The sequence below is a fragment of the Hemiscyllium ocellatum genome, chromosome 13 (genome assembly GCF_020745735.1).
Source record: "Hemiscyllium ocellatum isolate sHemOce1 chromosome 13, sHemOce1.pat.X.cur, whole genome shotgun sequence".
NCBI classification, from domain to species: Eukaryota; Metazoa; Chordata; class Chondrichthyes; order Orectolobiformes; family Hemiscylliidae; genus Hemiscyllium; species Hemiscyllium ocellatum.
In genome coordinates, this window is record NC_083413.1 from 75,273,125 (window position 1) to 75,300,271 (window position 27,147).

Consider the following 27,147-nt stretch of genomic DNA (forward strand, 5'->3'; position numbering starts at 1 on the left):
GCATTGAGATTTAACACCTCTGGCTCTTTCTTGCTATTAGAATGAAATTATGAATGCCAATTTTTAATCCAAATCAATCAAAATTGGAATCAGGACAATTTGGATTTTTTAAAATTAATTCTGATTGGCTTTACTGCTCATCTCTATTGAACTTTACAATGATTAGAGTTTGGACGAAAAATTGCAGAAAAGGAATTCATTGTGCTCTTACCTTCCGACCAACCGGAACCAGGGGAAGCGATCGTAAAATGGATCCCCACCCGTCATAACATTATCACAGTCATCAACCACACTGGAAGGCACTTCAGCGGCACGATCGTACATCTCCCGCATCAGGTCTAGTCTCTGCCTGCAGGAGGTAGGAATCCAATACAATTATAACCAGATCCTGGCTAGCTACTGGGTACAAACAGACAAGGCAGCTCTCAGGTGGGAATGGCAAACGCAGCTTCATAGGATCCACATCCCTTGCTGGTCACACTGGTCATGGGATGTGACTAAACAAAGACTGACTGAATTTTGGCAGAAGTGGCAGGAAGCTGTGAGGTGCCAGCATGCCAGCTAACAGATCAAGAGGAAAATGATCATTTTTGGGAGGCCAAGATAGTCAATTAGATTTTAAGGAAGATAGCTTAGAGGGTAACGCAAATAGTAGAATTGTGAATGTCTTGAAAGCAGCCAATTTTGCAATGAGTTAATAAATTATGTGGAATACATTGCTACCTAAAAAGGAGGAAGTAAGGACTGCAGATACTGGAGAACAGAGTCAAGATTAGAGTGGTGTTGGAAAAGCACAGCAGGCCAGGCAGTATCCGAGGAACAGGACATTTTGGCTAAAAGCCCCGGGATGAAGGGCTGATGAAGGGCTTCCTGATGAAGGGCTTTTGCCCAAAATGTCGATTTTCCCGCTCCTCGGATGCTGCCTGACCTGCTGTGCTTATAGAGACAATGCCACTTTAGGGGAGGCAGTGATATAGAGGTAATGACACTCGATCAATGTTACTGAGCCCAGACTTTAATATCCAAGAGAATGGATTCTAATTCCACCCTGCCAGATGATGAAATTTGAATCAGATTTTTAAAAATGGAATTAAAAAAAGGACATAACGATAATTAGGTAACCAAAGCTTATTGTTTTGAAAAACCATTTGGTCCACTAATGTCCTTTAGGGGAGGAAATCTGCCATCTTTACCTGACTTGGCCTACGTCTATCCAGTCCCACAGCAGCATAGTAAGCAATTCAGGATGGGCAACAAGTGAATGATGGGTGTCTTTTCCTTAGAATGGGGGATTTCAAGACTAGGGGGCACATTTTAAGGTGAGAGGAGAGAGATTCAAAAAAGACATGGGGGCAAATGTTTTACACAGAGGGTGATTCACATATGGAATGAATTTCCTGAGAAAGTAATGGATGCAGGCACAGTGTTTAAAAAAAAACACTTAGGTAAGTACATGAATAAGAAAGGTTTGGAGTGATATTTCCCAGAAGCAGGCAGATGGGACTGGTTCAGTTTGGGATAATATTAGGAATGAAATAGTTGGACTCAGGGTCTGTTTCCAAGCTGTAAGACTCGAAATGCTGACCTATCCAGCAACACACACATCTCATGAATGAATAATATATACTTTTTAAAAGTCAGGAATGATTGGGCTACCCAAGTATTTTATGGGTACGTGTATTCCTTTGCCCAATCCTCAGGAAAATGCTCATTTCCCAACTCTCAACAGGGAGAAAAACGCTCTGGAGAATGACTATGCCAATATTTTGTTTATTCACATGGGACGTGTGCATCAGAATTTACTGCCCATGCCGAGTTACCTTTGAAGTGGTGGTGGTGAGCTGCTTTCTAGAACCGCTACAGTCCATGTGCTGCAGGTTGACCCACAATGCCATTAGGGAGGGAATTCTTTGCCTCCTTCACTCAGCCTGGAGAATTCCAGAAATGCAAACAAACAAGAGATATTGGACTTGAGCCTGAACCCGAATCAGGTAAGCTTGAAGGGAACACTTAATTTATGTTGACTTCATCCAAGAGATACTCATAGTGAGTGGAGTCACAAGAAGCTGACGTTGAGGTTTGTGTCTAGGAAGCCCTCGACTCAGAGATTGGGAGTCTGGCTGGAGTTGAGGCAAAGATCTATCATGATATAAAATAATTGTGAAATGTAAGGGGCTTAATGGTCAACTCTGTTCTAAGTAGAATGCCTTTTCTTGAAGGTACCCAGTCTACAAGTGGTTGCCTTTGAACAAAGTTCAATTGTGAATACATTGAAATCCAAACAGGTGACTTTAACTCATAAAACTCCTTCTGGGGACACATATTTTAAACTTTGGGAGCCAACTTTCAAAGGCAGAACACCATGGCTGTCCTTGCCACCCATCGACTTCAGAGGTAGTTCAGCACCACTTTCTCAAGGACAATTAGGACTGGGCAATAAATGCTGGCCTAGTCATTGACATCCACATCCTGTGCCCAAATATTTTAAAATGTTTCTCTGACGGAGTTTGAACAAAGCCATAGACATAAGCAAAAGCATCGATTCTATTCTTTGACCCAGGCTGAGGAAGCTCTGCTCAGAAAGTGGAGCCATGTTTAGTTTGCGACATATGGGTGGTTATATAACATGATGGTTGTGTTTTTGTGCAACCCTGCGTTGTAGAAAAATTGCGCTTTAGAAACAGTGTTTGAAGTCTTGATGATGTAATTGTGTTATAGCCAATAAACGTTTGAAAAGTTTGCATTTTAGCAACAGTATCCCCAATTCATCAATCGCATTACAGCAAACTAACACTGATAAAATGTGTGTTATAACAAAACGACCTGTACTGTATATAAAACAGAACTACTTTTCAAGTTGAACATAGTGCTGTGATCTGGATGCACAAAGATACAGATTATGCCAATCTAGCATTTGATGCATGTGTGCTGGTTTATCAGGTACAGCCAACTTTGTTTTAACTGGCACCTTATGAACCATGACTCCCAAAAACGGCAAAAATGACCTACCTCAACTACCCCAATGTTTACTGCATCATTCCACCAAGTTCAGATAGTTTTTCTCATTTATTTATCTCAATGTAAATATATTTGTTGTTCAAACGAATAGCCACACAAAATATCGACAATTGATTCAATTTCAAGTCAATTTCTCCTCAAGTGCTGCAACTGACTGTAATGTCTGAGTAGTCAGTTGAGGGTGTGAGTGAGAAGGCTCCCTGCATTACATTTGAATTACTTAGTGTGTGTTTCTCCATTGATTATATGGGTCTCCTGATTATTTGACATATTTTATCAGCTGGCACACTCCTGGTCCCATAGGTGCCAGATAATAAAATATTTCCTGTATATCTCTCTGTGCAGACTATCCCTGTTTAGCCCTACTCACCAATAACAATGGCTCTGTGATAGCTCTTACTCCCTCGTACCTGAGTTTCTCCAGAGTCCAGTAGTGAGTTGCTCCATTCTTCTGGTCTTGGACTTCCACAGCCACAATGGTGCGTGGGAATGGTCGCTTCTCCCTGTCCTTGACAGCATCAGGAGGCATGAGATCAGGCGGTAGAGGGGAGTACAATGTGTCTGTGAGGAGCACGAATTGGAACTGCACCTGTTCAATTAGAAAGCAAAACTTTTCAAGCATGTTTCCACAGTCCATCTTCATGGAACGATACATTCACTCCCATGAGTTTAATGCAGTATATGATTTGTAAAATTGAGAAGATGGTGAGTTTTACTGATGAGTCTTCTCTCAGCACCAACGATGATACATACCATCCCTTCCCCTCATATCTTGGAATGCATTTTTACTGCACAATTATGCTCCCACCTCTCACCGTTGCTTATTCAAGTCCAGCTAGTCTAGCTGCTGCCCTGCACACACAACACTAAGAAAGAGTCCGAATGCAAGAAAAGACCCAGCTACTGAAATGAAGATTGATCACAATTCTGTAATCTACACTGTTTGACAATAATAAACAAAAAAATCAACAGAATTCCGAGGAACAACTCAGCCCACCTCTATGGTCTGGGCTCTTGATCTACTGAATTTGTTTTCTCCTTTCTATATGTTTTCCATCCATTCTATCTGTGTCAAACTGGCTGTTATTGTCTGCCTTATTTGTGAATGAATGCTTGTGTTTAAGAGGTTTTTAAAAACTTATGCTTAAATATAAAGTTGCACAATAATAATGAGAAACCCTTTTTTGTTGCTATAAGGTAAACGATGAGTATTTTTCACATTAAAAAGTATTATTTTCCCGTGACTCATGAAACTGATAGGAGTTACATTTATGCAGAATTTGGAGTTTGTTGGGCAAATTGATCATTGTGAGCGGCTTAATTAAGTAATTACACATCTGTGGAGCAGTTGTGCTCTTCTGAACAGAGTCATGACACTGATAACCATAGAGCAGGCTCTCCGAGGCACTAAGACATAGGAACAGGATCAGTGTGGAAACAGGCCATTTGGCCCTTTGGATCCACACCGACCTTCCAAAGAGCACCCATTCCCCTTTCCTGCATGTGTAACCCTGCTTTTCCCATGCCTAACCTGCAGATTTCGGCACACAATGGGGCAATTTCCCATGGCCAATCCACCTAACCTGCATATCTTTTGGACTGCGGGAGGAAACTGGACCAACCGGAGAAAACCTACACAGACACGGGGAGAATGTGCAAATTCCAATCCAAGTTCCTGCCACTGTGAGGCAGTAGTGCTGACCTGCCTAATGCCTGAAGTAAGCCATTTGGCCCATCAATTCTGCCCCACCATTCAATGAGATTGGGGCTGAGCTGATAATTATCAACTCCAGTTTCCTGCTTTTTCTTCATAATTCCCAACTCCCTTACTGATTAAAAATCTGTCCATCTCAGCCTTGAGTATGTTTAATGGACCTCCTTGGCCACCATGTCTGGTTAAGAACTTCACAGATCAACTAGCCTCTGACAGGGGTGGCAACTTCTCTAAGGATCGTACGTATATTTCAATTAGATCCCCTCTCATTGTTCTCAACCCAGTGAGTACAGGCCCAGCCTATTTAACCTCTGCTCATAAGAAACAGGAATCAACGTGGTGAACTTTCTCTGGATTGCCTCCAATTCCTGTCTGTCTTTCCTCACATAAGGAGCCCACAATTGCTCACAGCATTCCAGATGAGGTTTGACTAAGTGTCTTGTATATTTTTAGCAAAACATGCCTATTATTGTATTCTATTACTCTTGAAGGAAAAAGCTAACATTGTATTTGCTTTCCTCATTACCCACTGAATTTGGATTCATGGGCAAGGACCCACAAATCTCTCCTTGCTGCAGCATTCTGCAGTCCATCTCTATTTAAATAATATTCAGCTCCTCTATTCTTCATGCCAAATTTAGATTCTCAAATTTTCCCACGTTATATTTCTTCTGTAAAGGTTTCGTATATTCACTTAACCAGTTTTATATCCCTCTGCAGATATCCTCATCACTTGCTTTCCCACCTTTATTTTGTCATCCACAACTTGGCAATAGTACATTCACTTCTGCAATTAAATTCATTTATACGCATTGCAGGTAATTGTGCTCCAGTACAGATACCTGTGGAATTCTACTCGTTTGCAGAGTTACAGAACTCTCCATTTTCTATTCATTAGCCAATCCTCTACTAAGTAGCCTATGTATGGTACCTTATCAAATAACTTTTTGAAATCCAAATATATTACATCCATTAGCTTCCTCTTTCTCTACTCTGCTTATTATCTCCTCAAACAACTGTGTTAAGTTTGTTCCCCTTTATGCAGCCATGCTGATTTTGCTTGATTATGTTAAGAATTTTCAAATTCTCCCCTATTTCACACTTTATAATAAACTATAACAAACCATAAGATGCAACCTATCAGGTTCAGGGAATGTCTCGGCCTTTAGCACCATCAGTTTCCCTAGTACATTTCCTCTAGGGATAGATATTGTGTTTATTTTCTCTCTTCAATGTCCAATGTTAATCCCTAGAAAATTGCCAAATACCTTTTTCTTCAATTCCACGCTGATGGCATTGGCCTCTTTCAGAAAGATGGCATTTCCCCATAGCAGATCACGCAAGGAGGTAAACTGATAGCATCTCCACTTACGGAATGCCCATAGTGCCAACTCAAACTCCCGCTCTGTCCATTGCACTGTGTAGAAAGATAACAATGGAAAAAGGATTGGAACAAAACAATCAGGATTCAGTCCTGGTAACCACCACTTGAAAGATAAACCTCCTTACACAAACCGTGTGCCCTAATTGCTAATCCCTCCAGAGTACCCGTGCCTATAATACTATTCATATTTCACTCAAAGTGAGGCATATAAGTGTGATACTACAAGCAGTATTATGGACTTCCTCAACTGGAATGGTCACTAAATGACATTATTTCTGTTCCTTAAATGCCCAGTCAGTCCCAGAGTGTGAATGGGCACTATCAAAAACTGAAATTGCTAGATAAGCTCAGCAAGTCTGGCAGCATCTGGGAAGAGAAATTAGAGTTAACGTTTCAGGTCCAGTTCTGAAGAAGGGTCACTGATTTCTCTCGCCAGACTTGCTGAGGTTTTCCAGCAACTTCAGGTTTTTTTTTCAGATTTCTAGCATCTGCAGTTCTTTCATTTTTTTTGTGAAAGGACAGTGTCTGACTCACTGCCCCACGCAATAAAAAGACAGTATACAACATCATTATACTTAGTCACATTAATCTGTTTTTGATGGAAAAGTCACAACATTGCTGGAGGACTGGTTAGCAGTGATAGGAACAGGAGTTGTAGAACCCTTTAAAATTGCAGAAAGATCAACCTTCTGAAAATTTGTAAACGTAACCCTGCGGTCTGCATTACTGTCACTTCTTCAAGGACCATGCGTTGGTTGTTTGTGACTGCTGTTGATTGAAATATTAAATTCTTCCCTATTTGTCACCTTGCTGTATTTTATTGGTCAATGCCCTACCAAATTATTTACAGCTGCAGGGGGTTTACACAGTCTATAATGTGACTTCTTCCCTGCTGAAACTGCTTTCAATTTTCTTGATATACATTAATAATCTGGATCTTGGTGTGCCGGCGTCAATTTCTAACTTTGCAGTTGACACCAGTCTAGGAAGCATCGTGAACTATGAAAAGGTCAGTGTGGAACTCCAAAAAGGGCATTGCAAAATTGGTGGAGTGGGTAAATGGGTGCTCGGTGGCAAATATGTTTCAACGCAGAGAAGTGTGCAGCATGTTGGGAGGAAAGCATTGAAAAGCAATACAAAATAGGGAGTACATCTCTAAGAGAGTGTGCAAGCACAAAAACCTGAATGTTATGTGTACAGATCACTGAAAGTAGCAGGACAGGTGAAGTGAGCAGTAAGTAAAACATAGTGTCCTCAGCTTTACTAACAGGGGCACAGAGTACAAGAGCAAGGAAATGATGTTGAACTTGCACAAGACATTTGTTCCACCTCAGCTGGAGTATTGTGCACACTCACAGATACCACATAATAGGTATGACGTATTGGAGAGAGTTTCCAGGAATAGTTCTCCTTTATAACACCTTCACAGTTTATAAGATAGTTTACAAGAATGAGATGACGAACTTCAGTTATGAGGATAGATTGAAGAAGTTGAGATTATTCCCCTTGGAGAAGAGAAGGCTAAGAGGAGATTGCATTAAAGTTTTCAAAATCATGAGTGGGTTTGGTCGTGGAGATAGGAAGAAGTTGATCCCACTCATAAAAGGCACATACATGAGACACCATAGATATAAAGCTATCTGCAAAAGCAACAAGTGTGAAGTGAGGAAAACTTTTTCATTGAGTAGTTAGGGTATGGAAGGCACTGTCTGGAAGGTGATAGAGGCAGCTTCAAATTAGGTTTCTAAAAGGCCATCAGGTGATTATTTGTGTAAAAATAATGTGGAAAGTAAGCAGGCTATTGGCATGTTAATGATGCTCCTTAATGAGTCAGTGCAGGCATGATGGACAAAATAGCCTCCTTTTGCACTGTAGCACTTCGATTATTCTGATTTTAAATTGGGGCATAGCTGAGATCAATTACTCAGTTTGTACCCTCAGATTATATTTGCAGAGTTTCACTGTGCCAAGCAGGCCTTCCGATAAATGTTAATACACTGCAAATCGTTTCTGGCAAAGCCCTGAGTGCTGCTCCACTGCTCACTGACCCAAATCAGAAAAGGATCAACATTAGAACTGGAGAACACTTTATCTCTCACCTTCCTCCTCTGGTTCTTCATCTTCCTGTGCGTTATCTGGGTAAAAGCAAGAATCCATCTGTCTTTGTAAGGCCTCAAGCCTGCTTTCGTAGTCCTGGAAGGAGCAGGTTAAAATGAGTCGTTAAAAAAAGAAACACGGCTGATCATCTAAAGGCAAATGCATTTGTCCAGCAAATATCATCCGTGTGCTAACACTGCTGCCATTATGTGGGTGAGGTATGTAAACATTTTTTGAAGACTTGCCAATGCCGCAGGACCAGTCATGGCAAATATTGCATTCCCTGAACTCTAAAGTATTGAATCAATAAGCAGCTGTTGAATAATCCCAGGATTTTAAAGCTATGAAGGGAAGCTTGTAGGCTAATTAAAGTTCATTTTTTATCGTGTTTCAGCCTTTTCAATATACTAGCCTAAGACAGATAGTGTGAAACAAATGGGATTTAAAACAAATGGAACGAGTAGGCGGGGTAATTGTATGCAATGACAATAAATGTGAAAAGGCTTTGTTCATTACAACTCTGCACCAAAGGAATGAACTGGAAGCCAATTTGATTTTTTTGAAATTCTGTGTAATGGGAATAATTGAAAATATGTTTGCTCCATTACTTTTCTATACAATGGGAGAAAATTAGACGGAGTTATGGCCATTCATTTCTATAAAATAGGATTGAACGGGTACAGGTTTGGGTCAGTGGAATTCGATAAAATTGGAGTGAATAGAAAAGGGATTTATTCAATGACATTCATTACAATGAGAGTAAATAAGAAATTATTTGGTTTATTGGAATTCCACAAAATTTGATTGAATGGGGAAAGAGTTATCCTTGGATTAACATTGTTTTTGAATTCAGGGACAGAGCATGTGAAATTCCATGCTGGAGTCAGAGGTGGAGCAAAACTTTGAGAATCACATGTGGGATGGAGCTTAAAATTAACTTTCAGTCAAATAAGCTCTGAATCCAGAATGCGACAGGAAAAGGAACACAATTGTTGTAAACCTTTTCCTTCATCCCGCTTTACTAACTTTTGACCATTATTTGCTCGATTGCTTGAACTTTAGCGGCTCGTTTGGTTCGAGTGCATGGTCATGGACTGTATACATTATAACTGTGAAGACAGATGGATTGGGAGGTGGTCTGACAGATAAATGGAATACATTGGTGGGCTGCGCCCAATGACTGGGTCCTGTTCCTAACTCACACTGGGCAACCCATTAGGTTTTAACGCAACACCCACGCACTGCGTTCATGGATGGAAGCAATGAGCTGGTGCAAAGGCATAGCTGGTAACCGCAAACGCTTTCAGTTCTCTAAGTAAAATTCAAGAAACTGCTTTGTCACATACCAATCTCTGCTGCTCCAAAAGTAAATCAGCCTCCTCCTTTTCTCTCCGATATTGGGTCTCTAGTTCCTGAAGCCTAAGAAGCAATTCCAAAAAATAAAGCTGATTCAGAAAAGATTACTGCAAATCATTCAAACTGGGGAGTACAGTCAAAATCGTAGGAGTTAACCTGAAGGAAGGGGGTTTGTGTCTCTTATTGTAAAGGTAATACAACACTGTATGATCAAACGGTTCCAAGTTAAGTATAACACAGGTTAGCTATCTCTGAACAGGCCGTCGTAAGTTAGAGGCAGAGCAAGTCTCCTTCAATAGTATCTACCAAACACTCCCAGGTCACGCGTAACAATGGGTTAGGTGCAGAATAAGTACACTGTCCCAAAAATCTCTCCCAGGGGAGGTACAGCAAAGCACTCATCTTCTGTATTGTCCTTGCACAATGGACAACGGGATCATATATTTTCAAGACAATGCGGTATTTTCACAGAAATGTGAATTGAATGCTATGGCAGTTGTGATCCCAAACGTGATAATCCTCCTGTAGTTTAGTGTATTGGAAACAGAATTTGACTTATTTGTTTACCATAGATTATAGGATAAGCATTGGAACAGAGTGAAGCACACTGTCTCTAATTTGGATCTACAGAGACACATCAATTATCCAAATTTCAGATTATCCGGCAAGACTGCAAGGTTCCAGTACTTGGCTAAACTATGTTATCCGGCATTCGGTTATTCTGAATTCAATTAACCGAATGAAATACTCTTCGCCCATGTCCTTTGGATAATCGAGGTTCCGTTGTACATCAATCGTCTGACTCAGAGATGCTACAGCTGTTGACTGAGGGATATGGAAATTCATATTAGTGTAAAGGTGTGCTGTTTAGTTAGAACAGAGAGACTGGTAATTGCTGGGCTGCATTGTCACCCATCATTACCAATTTATTTCACTGTGATAAGTATTTGCTGCATGTTTCCATTGACCTTTTGATTTTTTTTTGTTACCGTGCCTAACCAGAGCCTGTTTGACATTTTTAATAATTCCTTCAAAAAATAATAGAAAAATGACCGTCAATCTATGAGTCAGTTGACCTGGACATGATAAAAAGTTGGTTTGAAGTGGGAGGTCAGCAGTTTCTGGAACCACTGCTGTTACTCTTATCTCTTACTTTTTTTTGGAAGACTCTGTATATATTACAGCATCGAGAGTGTGGTACCGGAAAAGCACAACGGGTGAGGCAGCATCTGAGGAACAGGAGAATCAACATTCAAAAGCCCTTCGTCAGGAAGGCCATTCCTGATAAAGGGCCTTTTGCCTGAAACGTCGACTCTCTTGTTCCTCGGATGCTGCCTGACCTGTTGTGCTTTTCTAGCACCACACTCTCAATTCTAATCTCCAGCATCTGCAGTCCTCACTTTTGCCTAGTATATTACAGAATTGCAAGCAATCGTTCCTAAAACTGTGAAGTGGCAAAAGCTGAACATCGAGGCTGCCTTGTTATCAATAAATGGTGGCCCAAGTCAAAAAACCAATAGTGCATCTCTTGATGCTGCAGCCACCTATTTCTGCAAAACCCCCCTTCCCATTTTTTTTCTGATCTCCCCAGTCAGTTTTATAGGTGTCCCCTGAGACAGGTACCCACCAAATCTAAGGCTTTAATACCTGATGTGCTCCTAAGCAAGTGGAGGTACACTATCACAGAATAAAATCACTGTATTGTTTGCTACTTTCAAAACTTATAAGATCAATGATGTTATTAAAAAGGTGTTAATAATATAACACGAGTGGCTTGTGAGAAAATTTGATCATTGTTCTTGTGTGAAGTGATCTCAATGACTTTTGATGGGTTGTTTAGCTCTAAACCAAAGAATTTCATCGACAATCTTCCATTTATATCCTTGTCTGACCCCAAATCCTTCCAGTATTGGTATATTTACCTCTGCTCCATCTCCTGCTTCATGTCAATGCCCTGCTTCTCCAGCAACTCCCGCTGAGCAAAGGCCCAGTCCACAGGCTCCACAGGTGTCTCTGCGCAGGGCGTCTTGTCACGCTCCTGACGGGCCTGCTCAGGGTGGTTGAAACGGAAGACGTGGCTCTTCCCCATAATGATACGGTTTCCTTTCAATGAAAAGAAATTGAGAAGTAGTCTCTATTTATAATTCTGTATTTAGAAGGTAAGTTGAGTGGTCAGTTTGATTGAAACATAGGGTGGAATTTTTACACTGCCCCTCCCAAGAGACATGCCAGGAGGTGAGAGGGACTTTAAGTCAGGCACTAATGTATTAGCGCTATACCCATCATCACTGGCCTATTAATGGGGGGAACACCACCACTCTTTCTTAAACCAATTATGTCTACCTGAGAGGGCAGAACTATCTTTGGCTTAAAATATTGTCAGAAAGCTAACTCCTCTAACAATGCCACAATCTGTTTGTACTGCACTGGAGCATCAGCCATGTCTCTGGAACTGGACTTGAATCGATGATTGACAGGTGAGCATGCTACCTCTGGACCAAGACCTTCGAGTAAAATGTGAGGCAAATTACACCTCCAGAGCGAGTGAAGATCTTGGTCTTCTATACCAAACAATTGAATGATGATATAGAGGGACTTCAGGATCTCTCTGGATGAATGAACTTGGATGGACCAATTGGTCTTTTACCCAGCAAATACCTCAGGAACATTCACAGCGAATGATGTTGTGTTATGACGAATGAAGTGTTGTTACACACCAAAATTTTCAACAATTTCTTGAGGCTTGTTTATGGAGTTACATTGCAGGTTTACCTCATCTTCATACTGATTTTTCCACTGTCATGTGTTTTTATTGACAGGAATGCTGTGAACATAGATGGGACAGTTAAAACAGAAACCTGCCTGTCTCTTCAGATGGACGTGAATCAATACTTGATGAAGAACAGCCATGAAGAAGAATCATGAGACTCAAAACATTAACTGTGCTTTCCCCCCACAGCTGCTGCCTGACCTGCTGAATATCGCCGGCAAATTTAGTTTGAGGAAGAACGGGGAGTTCTCCAATGTGCCAATCCATAGCCATTCTCTAACTAACATCATCTGATCCAATCAAAGACGTTGCTGACAGAATTTGCCAGCACAGGAAGAGTTATTAGACTTCAATGCATGGTTTGTGACATGCTTTGAAATTTCCTGATGATACGAGAAGATGCTGCCTGACCAGAATTCCACTCTTCTTTCATTATTAGCCTTTTTCAAGAATGTTCATAAAGAGGTGGCCACTAATCCTCTTTCCATATAGTCTCTGAATGCATGCATACATGACACACTTTAGGAAACAAAAACAGTAAATACTGGGGGAAAAAACTCAATAGGTCTGGCAGTGTCCATGGGGATAGAAACAGTTAACGTTTCCAATCCAGTGACCCTTCATCAGAACACACGTCTGTCACTGGACTCGTAACAATAACTCCATTTTTCTCTCTCCACAGATGCTGCCAGACCTGCTGAGTTTCTCCAACGCTCTCTGCTTTTATTTCAGATTTCAGTATCTGTAGTACCTTGCTTTTACTTTGGATTGGGAATGGCAGTCCAGCTGATTTTCTTTTCCCCTAGACGTTGAGACTTACTTTGGAAATTTGGAGGGAGAATCTTGTCAATTTATTGCTTACTAGCAGGTGAGGTAGTGATATACATGTGAAAATGATCACTTATTATCGATCTCAAATAATGTACGCGTTCCCTTTGAATTTAAATCCTTCGATGAGTAATTAAGGCTTTTGACTGATTGTAAAAGGAGAAGATTGTAATGTTAACATCAGGACAGGGTGAAATATAGAGTGTACAGTTGAAGCCAGAGCCTGTACATAAGATGCAGGCCAAGTACACACCTGAGCGAAGTATAGTTGGTTCAGTGACTTTCTTTCCATTAACGTATGTGTCTGCCCCCTCACACGGTTCAAGGATGACAATCACTACAACACGAAAGAGAAACGGTCAAGTAGTTTCCAAACACTACAGCAGAGTTGCTAATCCACAGTAATTAAACAATATTACAGCCTGATCCATGCTGTACTTCCCAAGCTCTCTATGGGTCTCCTTGCTCTCTGCAGAACTTTTTTGCCAGAGCTCCCCTGAGGAGGAACCAACCATCGCACCTTTGGGCATTGCGCATTGGCCTTGTTCATCCAGATATCCAGAGGTATCACACCACAGTTTCTGTAAACCTACTGCTACAGCAGCTTCCACTCTGTGCTGGTGCTTTTGGGAAAAGCAACATAATGGCTATGTTCTTCATGAGTTCTCTGTTTTTTTTGCCACATGACAGCGAGGAGGCAGTATCCAACTCCGACAGAAAAAAGGAACAAACTCCATGCCTTTGGAGCTAATCGGTACCCATGCTAGCCATCAAGGCAACAGGGCTGACTAGCTTTCACTGTGGTTGTATTACTGTTGGTTCATAACACAGAAGTTCAACTCCCACAAAGGCAGGTTGCAAACATAAAGTCAGTTTTTTAAAAAGTCTGGAAACAAAAATGTTACTCTCAGGGCAAGTGACCACACAGTTACCAATTAATTTTGCAAGCCTAACATTTCATGAACATTCTTTAGGAAATAGGACCTTTTAAAAGACAACTGGATATGTTTTTGAAAGGGAAATATTTGTTGGACAATAGGAATAAAGCATAACTGTGGGACTAATGGAATAGCTCCTTCAAAGAGCTAGCACACAAATGGTGGGCTGAATAGCCTCATTCCATGCTCTGGCGATTTTTCTGAACATACAGCTCGGATTCAAATAAATACTTCTAGTCCAAGTTAAAGCTTCTTTCTGTTAGAATTTCCAATCACTTCAAGACACCAGGTATGCCCTGGGGCTATTGCAGTTGTCATGCCAGCTGGTGGGTTAGACATTCTGTTCACATGAGACTCCAAAATCACCATCACCCGATAGGATCAGTGTGCCATACCTTCGCCTAAAGATTTAATATCGCTGCGGAAGATGCAATGCTCCTCTTTAATGAAATGTCCGCTCAACACAATGTCCTGCCGCCGTTCTGCGTCTTCACGCCCAACTCTGAGAAAACAGAGTAAATAGTTTGAAACGTATGAAAGTATTGAAATTATACAAATGCCAAGCCATTTGTAGGGTTTACGAGTTTCCCATGTTTAACTGTTTTGTTATTGCATTGTGAAGTTAATTACAATTGAATCAATCCACCGTAAGCATTGCACCTATCAATAATTACATTTAGGCAATATTGCGTTTGGCTGATTGGATTCTACATTCAAGTAGTGCCCAAATACAAACCAAACTGATATTACAGGGTTGCTTCCCTACAGCTTTTGCCAATCCCATACTAACTTTGGTCACAACCTCAAAGAAATACTGTCAGCTATTTACATTGTTTCTCCTGGTTTTCAGTTAAAGGTGGGACATCATTAGAGCTCTTGTTGAAATTAATCCCATTGTCCCCGTTCTTCCTTCTGAGTTAAAACTAATAAGTTCAATGAAAAATGGTGAGGACTTAATGAAAAACAAATGTAATGGAAAGTGGCTCCCAGGATTTTCAAACGCACATTCCTGGAGACCAAGGTCCCATCCCGAGACTGCTCATCTCTAATACCCATCCGACAGTAAGTTGCTGGTCCAGCAATATTGCAGCAAAGATGCCATGCAGGGTGGAGTACCACCTGTCTGTTGCTGTGTGGCTCTTACAGATGTTAAACTTTCAATCACTGAAATTGCAAGGATGTTTGGTTTTCCTTACCATCCATTAACACTTCACCATCATTACTAAAAATGGATTAATTTGCTACTTATGGATGGCACTCGGGTTACAGGCCAAAAAAGAATATCCTTTGATCTTTAAGAATTAAAGATTAATTGCTACGACGCAGAAAGCTTGGAAAATAGAGTGGCATTAAAAGATTTTGCAATTTTTTTTTCAATTTGAGCACTTCAGTTTATTAATCAGAAAAATGTTTGAGACGGAATGCATTCAGAGTTGGCAACCCTCGATATTACTATTTGTGATTGTGGAAAACAAGTAATTCATTTTATATGAAGAGCTTTGAGAAAATCATCAAAATAATGAAGGGTGAAGGTATGGTTGAACTAAACTAAAGTATACCCAAAACAATTTTGATTACATGATTGAAGAGAGGTGTAATTCAAACCGAAAATTCAGTTGGTATATTGAAGTTCCCGTTTAAATCTGTTGGGACAGATCTTAAAATTCAAAAACCCTGCAAACTATTTTCCAAGATAAAGAAAGGAGCTGTTCTGCTCAAATATAAAAAATTGAAAGGCTCAGAGAAGGGACTATATGGTTGAAACAACCAAAAAAATGAAATATCAACTTCAATTTCCAAGAAGCAATTTGGATGAAGCTGTCAGACTAGGAAAATAAACACTGGATTATTTAGAAGCAATTTACAAAGAGTTATTGCATATTACTGTGGGGGCTTGGAGTAAGATGGAAGACAGCCAACTGTACAGACTTAATCATATTTATGGACTGTTATTAATATACCTGATTAGCGTTAGTAAAATAAATGAGCTTGATGTTTTAACCTTCAGATGGGATGTAATGTAACATTACACTACTCTTACAGGTTTGCAGTAATACATTACGTAGACTTGTTCAGCACCTGAAATTAATTAAGGGGCAACATTTGTCGATTCTTCTTCAGGTATGTCACTAAATGATTAGCAAGCTCTCTACACAAGATAAACACTCTCAACGAGGGTGGCAATAATCCAAACATATTAAGACTTGGTGTCAGCTATCTGTTTTTATAAATTGAGTCATCAGTTTTGGAGCCCTGTTCACAATAACATTGCTGAGTCCTGAGCACTTTAAATTGCTTCATAACATACTGCACGTTATTGCTTCTGCAGGCACAGAAGAGATGATGTGAACTTCACTGTGGATGCTGTTTCCAGATCCCTTGGGCTTCTATGGGAATGAAGCTCAGAAATATTGGCAAGTAAGAAGCTAATATAATCTCTAGCAAGGAAGTTAGAAATGAAGTAAAGACGTAATACAAAATCTGTTTACCAAAATTATGTAATACAGAGATTACAACATGGAAAAAGGTCGAAGGGGACAACTCATTTTGGTCTTGAAATGTTAACCCTGTTTCTCTGTCCACAGATGTTGCCTGACCTGCTGAGTTGTGCCAGTACTTTCTGTTTTTATTTCAGATCCATAATTTCTGCAGTATTTTGCTTTTATTTAAGGAAATAGGTTATTTAACTTGCTTTGACCACACATCAGAACCTCAAACTACTATGGACATATTTAACTTGTAATTCTAAAATGTGTTTTTGAAAAGGCAGCTATTACAGCAAAATATGGTTGCTTGGAGAGAGACTGACACAGTGTAAACCCAAAACTTCAAATAGATTGTGGTCTGTTGTGACTACAAACATACTGATACCTTGTGGATCACATCCCAAACTGCGGACTCATTTTGGGTGTTTCCTTTGAAGAGTATACAATGATAGGGGCTAAAATTCCACTGTACTAGGGTGGACATGTGGAACTGATACTTTCAGGCCTGAGTTTAAAAATTGGTGTGCTGTGATGGGCACAGTCGAGGAACTAGCCTCAAGTTACCCCTGTGTTGCAGGTAAAAATTATCTCACTCCTGATGCTGCAAGTCTGACAAAAGGTTACCCTAAACGGTATTCAATCATAGTTAAAAAGAATCAAAATTACAGAATCTTAACAAATCTAGAAAACTAAGATTCATGAAATCAACTGTTCATCTACCAATGTCAGTGCGACTGGAACTTTTACTGCAATGGTGGCAATGTTCAACTAGTTACTCTTTCTTTGTAAGTAATTCAAAACCTGAGCAATATCTCTGCTTTAAACTTTAATCTTTTTGGACAGACTTTACTCTGTGTATATGTGATTGATAATTAATAAACTCACTCTTTATTCATTCAAGAAAATCCCCTGGTCAAATTGGGCTCTTTTTAAAGCATAAGTTCATTTGGTCTGGGAGAAAGTTATTCTGTTTAAAATGAACCTTGTTGCTATCTACCATGTATGAATAAAGGAGGCAGGGGGTCCTCCTCTCCTCACCTCAGAGCTTAATGATTGGGGCATCTTGTCTAGAACCATAAAAAAATTCAGGAACGTCTCCCAGGGTCTGATTATAACAAGCAGATGTTGGTTTATCTTCCACATCAGCAACTGCCCATTCTGGTTCAATATTTTGTTATTTTCCGAATTATTTCAACATCATTGCCATCCATCATGAAAGCTGCTTGTGCATTCAGCAGCCTCACAGTGTGTCTACCTGAACAAGTTATGTCTGCTCCTTATTACATTTTACCCAATAGCTATGCATTGATCTACACCTCGTGACTACTTGAATCGGTTCTGCCCCACAAACTCTACAGATTGGGTCATATATTTTTTGATCAAATTTCATTTCTTATGTGCTTTCTTTGAATATCTAGAAATTCTGAATTTGATTTTGAAAACAAAGCTGATTGATTAAATCTGTTTGAAGACAGCAAATCAGTCGCTGCTGTTTCAGACAACCTGAATGTTAGGTTTTGATTAGACACCCATCAATATCATGAGCAAGCCTCAGCTGTAATAGTCTGAATCAAACTGATGTGGATTTGTACCTGGTGGTCCCATCCTTGATGTAGTATAAGAGGCACTCCGACATCAGCGGATCCTCATTCAAATTCACCAGGTGAGGAGTCTGTAAGGGAAATTCATACATTGTTACAGAAAGCAATTGTCGTAGGGCCACCATACTCTGTTTGATTTGTCAAACTGCTTGACTGATTTGTAACCATGGGATCACAAAATACTGCAAAAAGTGAAGTCTTTGGCTTAGAGCCCCATCACAAACTCTATTTTCTGACCAACATTTCCAATGCGATAGCATTCTTGCAGAGTCAGGTTTTCCCAGTAATTTGGGAAATAAATGACAACCACTTCAATCGAGACCTTTCTAAGGGACTGTAGCAGAACCTCACAGAACCATTCAAACCCTTTCATGGTCTACTCCAACATAAGATAAGAAATAGGCACAGGAGTAGTCCAATCAGCCCCTTGATCTAGTTCTCCATTTAATGAGTTCACAGCTGATCCTCTACTTCAACATCTTATGCCTACACGATCCTAATGTTCCAATATGTAGAGATCTATTTGATTGCAGTCTTGAACATCCTCCACAACCCTCTGTGATAGAGAATTCCAAAGATTCATGACATTCCGACTCAAGAGATTGTTCCTGATTTCGGTTCCAAATAGCCTGCCCTTTATTCTGAGAGTGAGGCTTACAGTCTGAGACCACCTCAGGCAAGGGAAACAATCTTCCTGTATGTATCTGGTTGAGCCCTGAGTTCTGTACATTTGAATAATAGCACCTCCCATTTTTCTGAACTCCAAAGAATATTGGTTCCAACTATTTAATGCTTCCTCACAGGATAACCCTGCCATTTCAAGAACTATTTGATGAAGTTACGTTACACTACTTTTCTGCTGACTAGGTCTGTACATAGGTAAGGAGGCCAAATCTACACAAAACAGTCCAGGTGTTTTCTCACCAAGGCTTGTGGATTTGTGTACTCAAACCCTTTCGTGATAAGACAAAAATACCATTCGCCTTTTTAGTTACTTGCTGTATCTGCATGCTAACTTTTCATGACTGATGAATAAGCACTGCCAAATTTCTTTGACATTCCACACTTCTCAACCTCTCACCATCAATTCTTTGGCCAGCGATAGCTCCTAGTAGAGCTCACTCTTTGCACGTAAGTTGTGACGATTACAGGCCTCACTGAGTAATTAGCACAAAATGTCAATTAGCTCCACTCCCCTAAAATTGGTTTCTGCTTTGTATTTAAAAACCTACCTGCAATTATATTTTTACCCAATCCCTGCCAGTTTGCCAAGGATTCTTCTGTTAACCTTCAACTCTCTAACTATTCCACTTGCAGTCATTTGTTTTCACTAAATATTGCCATTACAGTGTAATAAATGGGAAGAATTAATGAGCTATAACATTCCATGAGATGCCAACCTTGTATTGTTTAAAGGATTGTCTTTCAGGACAATGTCGTGTGTAGAAAGATGGATATTACCGATTCATCTGAGCAGGCTGATGGGACTAGTTTTGTTTGGGACTATGGTTAGCATGGATGAGTTGGATCAAAGCTGCCTGTTTCTGTGCTGTATGACACTATGAATGAGTGTTTATAAAAGAAAATGCAAAAATAATGTTTGGTTAGTTCAAAACAAAGGCAGTAGTCAGATAGATGCCTGCACCCAGAATTGAGTGATGCCTCAAAAGTGGCTAAGCCAAGTGAGAGAGCTATCCCTGAGTCAGTACATTGTACTTGACCTCTGAGTAAAGGCATTGTCTATTGTTATCTGTAAACAGCTCATACCTACATGGTATAACCACCAAAATTATGTTCACAGAAGCCCTCTTGAAGAAGGAAACCCAATGTTGAGATCCGCTTCAAGATATAGATTCATGAACAGGACCTTTTGAAGAAAGAAAATTAGGATCTAATTGTGGAGAGCTCCAGATATTGACAGAATCACTTATTTAGGAGCTTTGACTAGCATTTGGCAAGCACTGAATTGGTTTGGTGGTATTTTCAGGACAAGTATGCATTCACCTGCCTACTGCCCTTGCCATGATTCTAAGAGTGCAAATTAATACCAGGTAGCCTCATTCAAACCAAAGAAAATGATTAATCAGTGCGAAGCTAATTAATCATTGGGGGTCCAAACACAAACACACATGAGGCAGCCAGGGAAACAAGGTAACTTATCTTCACATATCCTGACACCTTAGACGATACACAATTGTACCTCTGAGGGCATATATATAAAATATGATAGCGCATGAAGGATTGTGTGACTTCATCACAGATGTGAGGTTGTAAACACGCTTCCCCTGTCCTTCAAATTTCAACCTTCATCCTAAATAAGATGACCGTTGGGAATCCATTTCATTTCCCATTTTTTCTCAATCACCCTTTGAAGACACATTGCTTTAATTGTTTAAAGAACCACAGGGACGGAGCAGAGAATGTTTTCTCACACCATGCGTTATGACGGTCTGCCAAGCCCAGTTTGATTCAACTGTAACTTTCAAAAGAGAATTGGATAAAAGTTTGAGAATAAAATAAATGGCAGGTCGATGAGGAAGGAGCAGAGCGAGTGGGACTAATTGGGTGGCATGTTCACTGGCACAGTCATGATGGGTCAAATGGCCTCTTGCTTTCCTCTAATATTCAATGGTACTATTCAATAATTCTACTTTCATGGGTGCCACCCATTCCTCCAAGCAGCAATTCTTTAAACAAAGCCCTAGTCAGCCAATTGACCATGGTGTTTGGGTATCACAGCGTGGTGTGACCTTGCTTTAATCCAGCCACAACTCAGATGATGATGAGCAGAATTGGGAACTGCTAATAGTATTGGTTGCCTAGTTCAGATATAGAGTTAAATTGTTAGCTATACTATTGCTGTTTTCGCACGGTGGCTCAGTGCCCAAGCCCCGGGTTCAATTCCAGCTTTGGGCCACTGTCTGTGTGGAGTTTACACATTCTCCTCCAGGTGCTCTGGCTTCCTCTCACAGTCCAAAAATGTGCAGGTTAGGTGGATTGACCATGCTAAATTGCCCATAGTGCTCAGGGATGTGCAGGCTAGGTGGATTTGCTATGGGAAAAGGTTACAGAGATAGGGTATCAAGATGAATCTGGGTGGGATGCTGTTCCGAGGGTGAGTGTGGACTCAATGGGCCGAATAGCCTGTTTCTGCACTGAAGGGATTCTATGAAAATCTATGGTTCACTCAGGAAGAACAAAAGAAATTTGTTAAATGCTGGAACATGGGGAACAGAGAACTGCTGGAAAGATGCAGATATTGCATCAAGGACTACATTGGCCTAGAGTGTAGATTGTTAGAAGTATAGTGATTCTGGAGCTTTATTTGTTCTACCTTTAGGCAATCTAAGAAAAAAATAAAACTTGGAGAAATGTTTCCCAGAAGATGAAATGAATAGCATGTACACAAACATTGGAGCTGAAAGGTTCAGGTGGACAAAGCAACCTTTCTGAATCTCGTGATCATAATTAGATTACAATGGAGCGAAGGAGATGAAGTGGGAAAGGGAAGAGGCATTGAATGGATGACTGGGAAAGAATGGGAGTGAAGGAACAATGGAGGTGGCAGGAGCAGAGAATAGATGGAGATGGTATTGCTGATTAAAAGGAGGAAGAGAATGAGGAAGAATAAGATGAAACAGAGACAAGTAGAAAGATGTCAGAAAAGGAAAAGGGGATGGAAATGAGAATGAGAGATCTAAAAATCCTTCCCAATACACAACCTAAAATTTAAATCATTTTCATTGCTCTAGTGACACATGAAGAAACATTACTGTAAAACTGCAGTGTTGGTAAATTAATCAGAAACAATGGAATTGCGGATTCTATTTAACAAGCAAGCTAGCAAATCACATCAGAGGGAAATACAGCACTATTCACACACATTAGGTCACCCAGAACAAACCTCTTTGGGAGAAAATGCCCCCAGAGATTCCAGCAACATCTGTGCAGCTCTTCTGTTGACAATCTAACGGGAGTGAAATATTAGCGGATGTGCAGCAAGGGAGATGGGGAGGAGTTAAAGCAATGGGATCGGGGGAGAGAAAAGTCCGAAACAAGGAAGGGGAGACAGCAAAATAAAAGCAGAATAACAAATTACATTGGTTATTAAATTATAGAGCAGCAACCATTGGACAACAAATGCAGGAAACTAGACAAGGGTAGCCAAAAGACACATTTTCTTGATACCCAGACACACACACACACACACACACACACACACACACACACACACACACACACACACACACACACACACAGCATTAAGCTACATTCAGCTTTAGAAACTACACATAACACTGATATATACACTGATGAAAGTGTTAGTGCTTGAAGGGATGGATCTTCATCTCATGAAACTAAAGACACTTTACTCAGTACGACAGGTAGTGAAAAGACAACAGCCATGCCTGTAACACAAGCCAACTTATTCATTGCTGCAGGCACAAGGGTCTCTGTTTATCCTGGGTTACAAAAATAGCTGACAGAGACAGTGGAAAGAAAACATGTCTCCTATTCATTGGCCCTTCTAAAGGCTTTCCCACAAAAAAATCATAAGCACTTTGAGGTAAAACAGCTTGGAAGTTTAAATGTTTATGACGAATCTCCTCCTGATGCTCAGCATCAATTTTAACATTATTTCATTGTATTGTACCCTATGGGGAAAAAAGTTGTTGAGATTGTGTGGGGGATACATGGATCATACAAATTTGCGAGGGAATTATTGTTTTTTTATGCATCCTGTTGGTAGCACTCATCTCTTCAGCAGAAGGTCAAGCCCCACTTTGTGTTTTCAGCATATAATCTGACACTCTAGTAGGGGGATGCAGAGAGCTCAGTTGGAGGCAATGTCCTTAAAATAAGAAGGCAAACTAAGATATGGGTTGAAATTTCCCCAGCAAAGTGGGAATCATTTGTCAGGCCCTTTCTTGATGCTAAGGAGTGAAAACCTCCCAAGAGATTTTGTTCTCCAGGAGGTGGTTTCAGAAGGAGGCCCAAGGCTGCAATGAGGTGTGGGATGTAAGGTGGGCTGTTTAGTTTGTTTGCCTTGACTTTGCTCAGATATCAGCTAAAGTGCTTAAGCTCGACTCCTCACTGTACTCAATGTCAACTCAAAATGCCATGCCCACTCCAAGCCTCCTCATACCCTTCTTAAATCCCCTTATTTCTCCATGACTCTATGCTTCCTCTTATTCTTCCAAGCCACAATGTCCCCCCCCCCCCCCCCCCACTTCATCCCATACCCCTTCAAACCCTCACCATTATCCCTATGCCACTTCCATGTACTCACACAACCTGCATACCCACACTTCCAGTATCTAGCATGGACAAAATCAACAAAGCATACACTAATGCTGATACATCTTGAAACTGAAAAAGTAAGCCAACAGACTATGAAAAAAGTCTTACCACCTCATAAAAGTGGCAATCAAACACTGCCATTCAAATTATTAATGAAAACACCTTGCGAGTTGTAGAGTCACAGAGGTATACAACACAGAAAAGGCCCATCAGTCTGACTCAACAATGTCAACCAGATATCCTAAATTACCAGCACTTGGCCCACATCCCTCTAAGGCCTTCCTATTCATATACCCATCCAGATGCCTTTTAAATGTTGTAATTGTACCAACCTCCACCACTTCCTCTGGCAGCTCATTCCAAACACGCACCACCCTCTGTGTGAAAAGGTTGCTCCTTAGGTCCCTTTTATCTCTTTCCCCTCTCATTTTAAATATTTGTCCTGGTTTTGAACTTCCCCACCCTGGGGAAAAGGTCTATTTATCCTATCCATGTCTCTCATAATTTTATAAACCTTGAAAAAGCCACCCATTAACCTTTGCGCTCCAGGGAAAATAACCCCAGCCTATTCAGCCTGTCCCTATAGCTCAAACCCCCCAATCCTGGCAACATCCCTGTAAATCCTTTTTGAACTCTTTTAAGTTTCGCAACATCCTTCCTAAAGCAGTGAGACGAGAACTGCACACAGTATTCCAAAAGTGGCCTTACCAATGTCCTGTACAGCCGCAACATAACCTCCCAACTCCTGTACTCAATACTCTGACCAATAAAGAAAAATGCCTTCTTCACTATCTTATTTACCTACGACTCTACTTTCGAGGAAATGTAAACCTGCACTCGAAGGTCTCTTTGTTCAGGAAAACACCCCAGGACCTTACCATTAAGCGTATAAATCCTGCTCTGATTTGGACTTTCCAAAATGCAGCACCTCGCATTTATCAAAGTTAAACTCTATATGCCATTCCTCGATCCATTGGCCCAGCTGATCAAGATACCATTGTAATCTGAGGTAACCTTCTTTGCTGTCCACTACACCTCCAATTTTGGTGCTGTCTGCAAACTTACTAACTATACTTCCTCTGTTCACATCCAAATCATATATATATTTGACGAAAAGCAGTGGACCCAGCACTGCGGCATACTACTGGTCACAAGGTCTCCAGTCTGAAAAGCCACACCTTCTATTGTCTAACTTTATTACCAGTTCTGTATCCAAATGGTTAGTTCTCCCTGTATTCCATGTGATCTAATCTTGCTAACCAGTCTACCATGGGGGACCTTGTTGAGCTCCTTACTGAAGTCCACCACTCTGCCTTTATCAACCCTCTTTGTTACTTCATCAAAAAAGCTCAATCAAGTTTGTGAGACATGATTTTCCTCGCATAAAGCCATGTTGATTATCCCTAATGAGTCCTTGCTTTTCCAAATACCTGTCCCTCAGTATTCCCTCCAATAACTTGCCCACCACTGATGTCAGGCTCACCGATCTATAGTTCCTTGTCTTTTCCTTACCATCTTTCTTAAACAGTGGCACCACGTTAGCTATCCTCCAGTCTTCCAGCACCTCACCTGTGACTATTGATGAAACAAATATCTCAGCAAGAGGCCCAGCAATTCCTTCTCCAGCTTCCCACAGAGTTCTAGGGTACAGGGTGGCACGGTGGCACAGTGGTTAGCACTGCTGCCTCACAGCGCCAGGGACCTGGGTTCAATTCCCAACTCAGGCGACTGACTGTGTGGAGTTTGCACGTTCTCCCCGTGTCTGCGTGGGTTTCCTCCGGGTGCTCCGGTTTCCTCCCACAGTCCAAAGATGTGCGGGTCAGGTGAATTGGCCATGCTAAATTGCCTGTAGTGTTAGGTAAGGGGTATATGTAGGGGTATGGGTGGGTTGCGCTTCGGTGGGTCTGTGTGGGCTTGTTGGGCCGAAGGGCCTGTTTCCACACTGTAAGTAATCTAAAAACCTGATCAGGTCCCGGGGATTAATCCAACTTTATGCATTTTAAGATGTCCAGTACCTCCTCCTCTGTAATATGGACATTTTTTCAAGATGTCACTGTTTATTTCCCCATATGCTATATCTTCTATATCCTCCTCCACAATAAACACTGATGTGAAAATATTTGTTTAGTATCTTCCCTGTCTCCTGAGGTTCCACACATGGGCTGCCTTGCTGATTCTCTCCTTTCATCCTTAATGTATTTGTAAAATCCATCTGGATTCTCCTTAACCCTATTTGCCAAAACTATCTCATGTCTCCTTCTTGCCCTCCTGATTTCTCTCTTAAGTATACTCCTACTGCCTTTATACTCTTCTGAGGATTCATTTGATCTCTCCTGTCTATACCTGACATATGCCTCCTTCTTTTTCTTGACCAAAACCACAATTTCTTTACTCATCCAGCATTCCCGATACCTACCAGCCTTGCCTTTCACCCTTACAGGAACATACTGTATCTGGACACTCATTATCTCATTTTTGATGGCTTCCCATTTACCAGCCGCCCCTTTACCTGTAAATATATGCTCCCAATCAACTTTTGGAAGTTTAGATTAGATTAGATTAGATTACCTACAGTGTGGAAACAGGCCCTTCGGCCTGCAATAGTGTGAAAGGTTTAGATGGAGAGGAATTTGTTAAGTCTGTACAAGATAATTTTCTGATTCAGTATGTGGATGTACCTACTAGAGAAGGTGCAAAACTTGACCTACTCTTGGGAAATAAGGCAGAGCAGGTGACTGAGGTGTCAGTGGGGGAGCACTTTGGGGCCAGCGACCATAATTCTATTCGTTTTAAAATAGTGATGGAAAAGGATAGACCAGATCTAAAAGTTGAAGTTCTAAATTAGAGAAAGGCCAATTTTGATGGTATTAGGTAAGAACTTTGAAAAGCTGATTGGAGGCAAATGTTCGCAGGTAAAGGGACGGCTGGAAAATGAGAAGCCTTCAGAAATGAGATAGCAAGAATCCAGAGAAAGCATATTCCTGTTAGGGTGAAAGGGAAGGCTGGTAGGTATAGGGATTGCTGGATGACTAAAGAAATTGAGGGTTTGGTTAAGAAAAAGAAGGAAGCATATGTCAAGTACAGATAGGATAGATCGAGTGAATCCTTAGAAGAGTATAAAGAAAGTAGGAGTATACTTAAGAGGGAAATCAGGAGGGCAAAACGAGGACATGAGATAGCTTTGGCAAATAGAATTAAGGAGAATCCAAAGGGTTTTTACAAATATATTAAGGACAAAAGGGTAACTAGGGAGAGAATAAGGTCCCTCAAAGATCAGCAAGGCGGCCTTTGTGTGGAGCCACAGGAAATGGGGGAGATACTAAATTAATGTTTTCCATCAGTATTTACTGTGGAAAAGGGTATGGAAAATATAGACTGTAGGGAAATAGATGGTGACATCTTGCAAAATGTCCAGATTACAGAGGAGGAAGTGCTGGATGTCTTGAAACGGTTAAAGGTGGATAAATCCCCAGGACCTTATCAGGTGTACCTGAAAACTCTGTGGGAAGCTAGAGAAGTGATTGTTGGGCCTCTTGCTGAGATATTTGTATCATCAATAGTCACAGATGAAGTGACGGAAGACTGGAGGTTGGCAAACATGGTGCCACTGTTTAAGAAGGGTGGTAATAGACCAGTGAGCCTGACCTCGGTGGT

The 27,147-nt window shown here is 40.8% G+C and overlaps 1 protein-coding gene across 18 annotated transcripts in view; it reads right to left on the reverse strand.

Annotated features, from left to right (window-relative positions):
- Nucleotides 1–27,147, reverse strand: part of kif1aa (kinesin family member 1Aa) — a 299,164-nt gene that overhangs the window by 105,682 nt on the left and 166,335 nt on the right. For all 18 annotated transcript variants that reach the window (XM_060834323.1, XM_060834317.1, XM_060834321.1 and 15 more), the window contains 9 exons: nt 18,184–18,263; nt 14,501–14,607; nt 13,421–13,504; nt 11,492–11,672; nt 9,560–9,632; nt 8,216–8,309; nt 6,001–6,149; nt 3,429–3,607; nt 212–349 (listed from right to left, as the gene is read on the reverse strand). In XM_060834323.1, the coding sequence (XP_060690306.1) occupies nt 212–349; nt 3,429–3,607; nt 6,001–6,149; nt 8,216–8,309; nt 9,560–9,632; nt 11,492–11,672; nt 13,421–13,504; nt 14,501–14,607; nt 18,184–18,263 (1,085 nt within the window). The remainder of the gene's footprint in view (nt 1–211; nt 350–3,428; nt 3,608–6,000; nt 6,150–8,215; nt 8,310–9,559; nt 9,633–11,491; nt 11,673–13,420; nt 13,505–14,500; nt 14,608–18,183; nt 18,264–27,147) is intronic.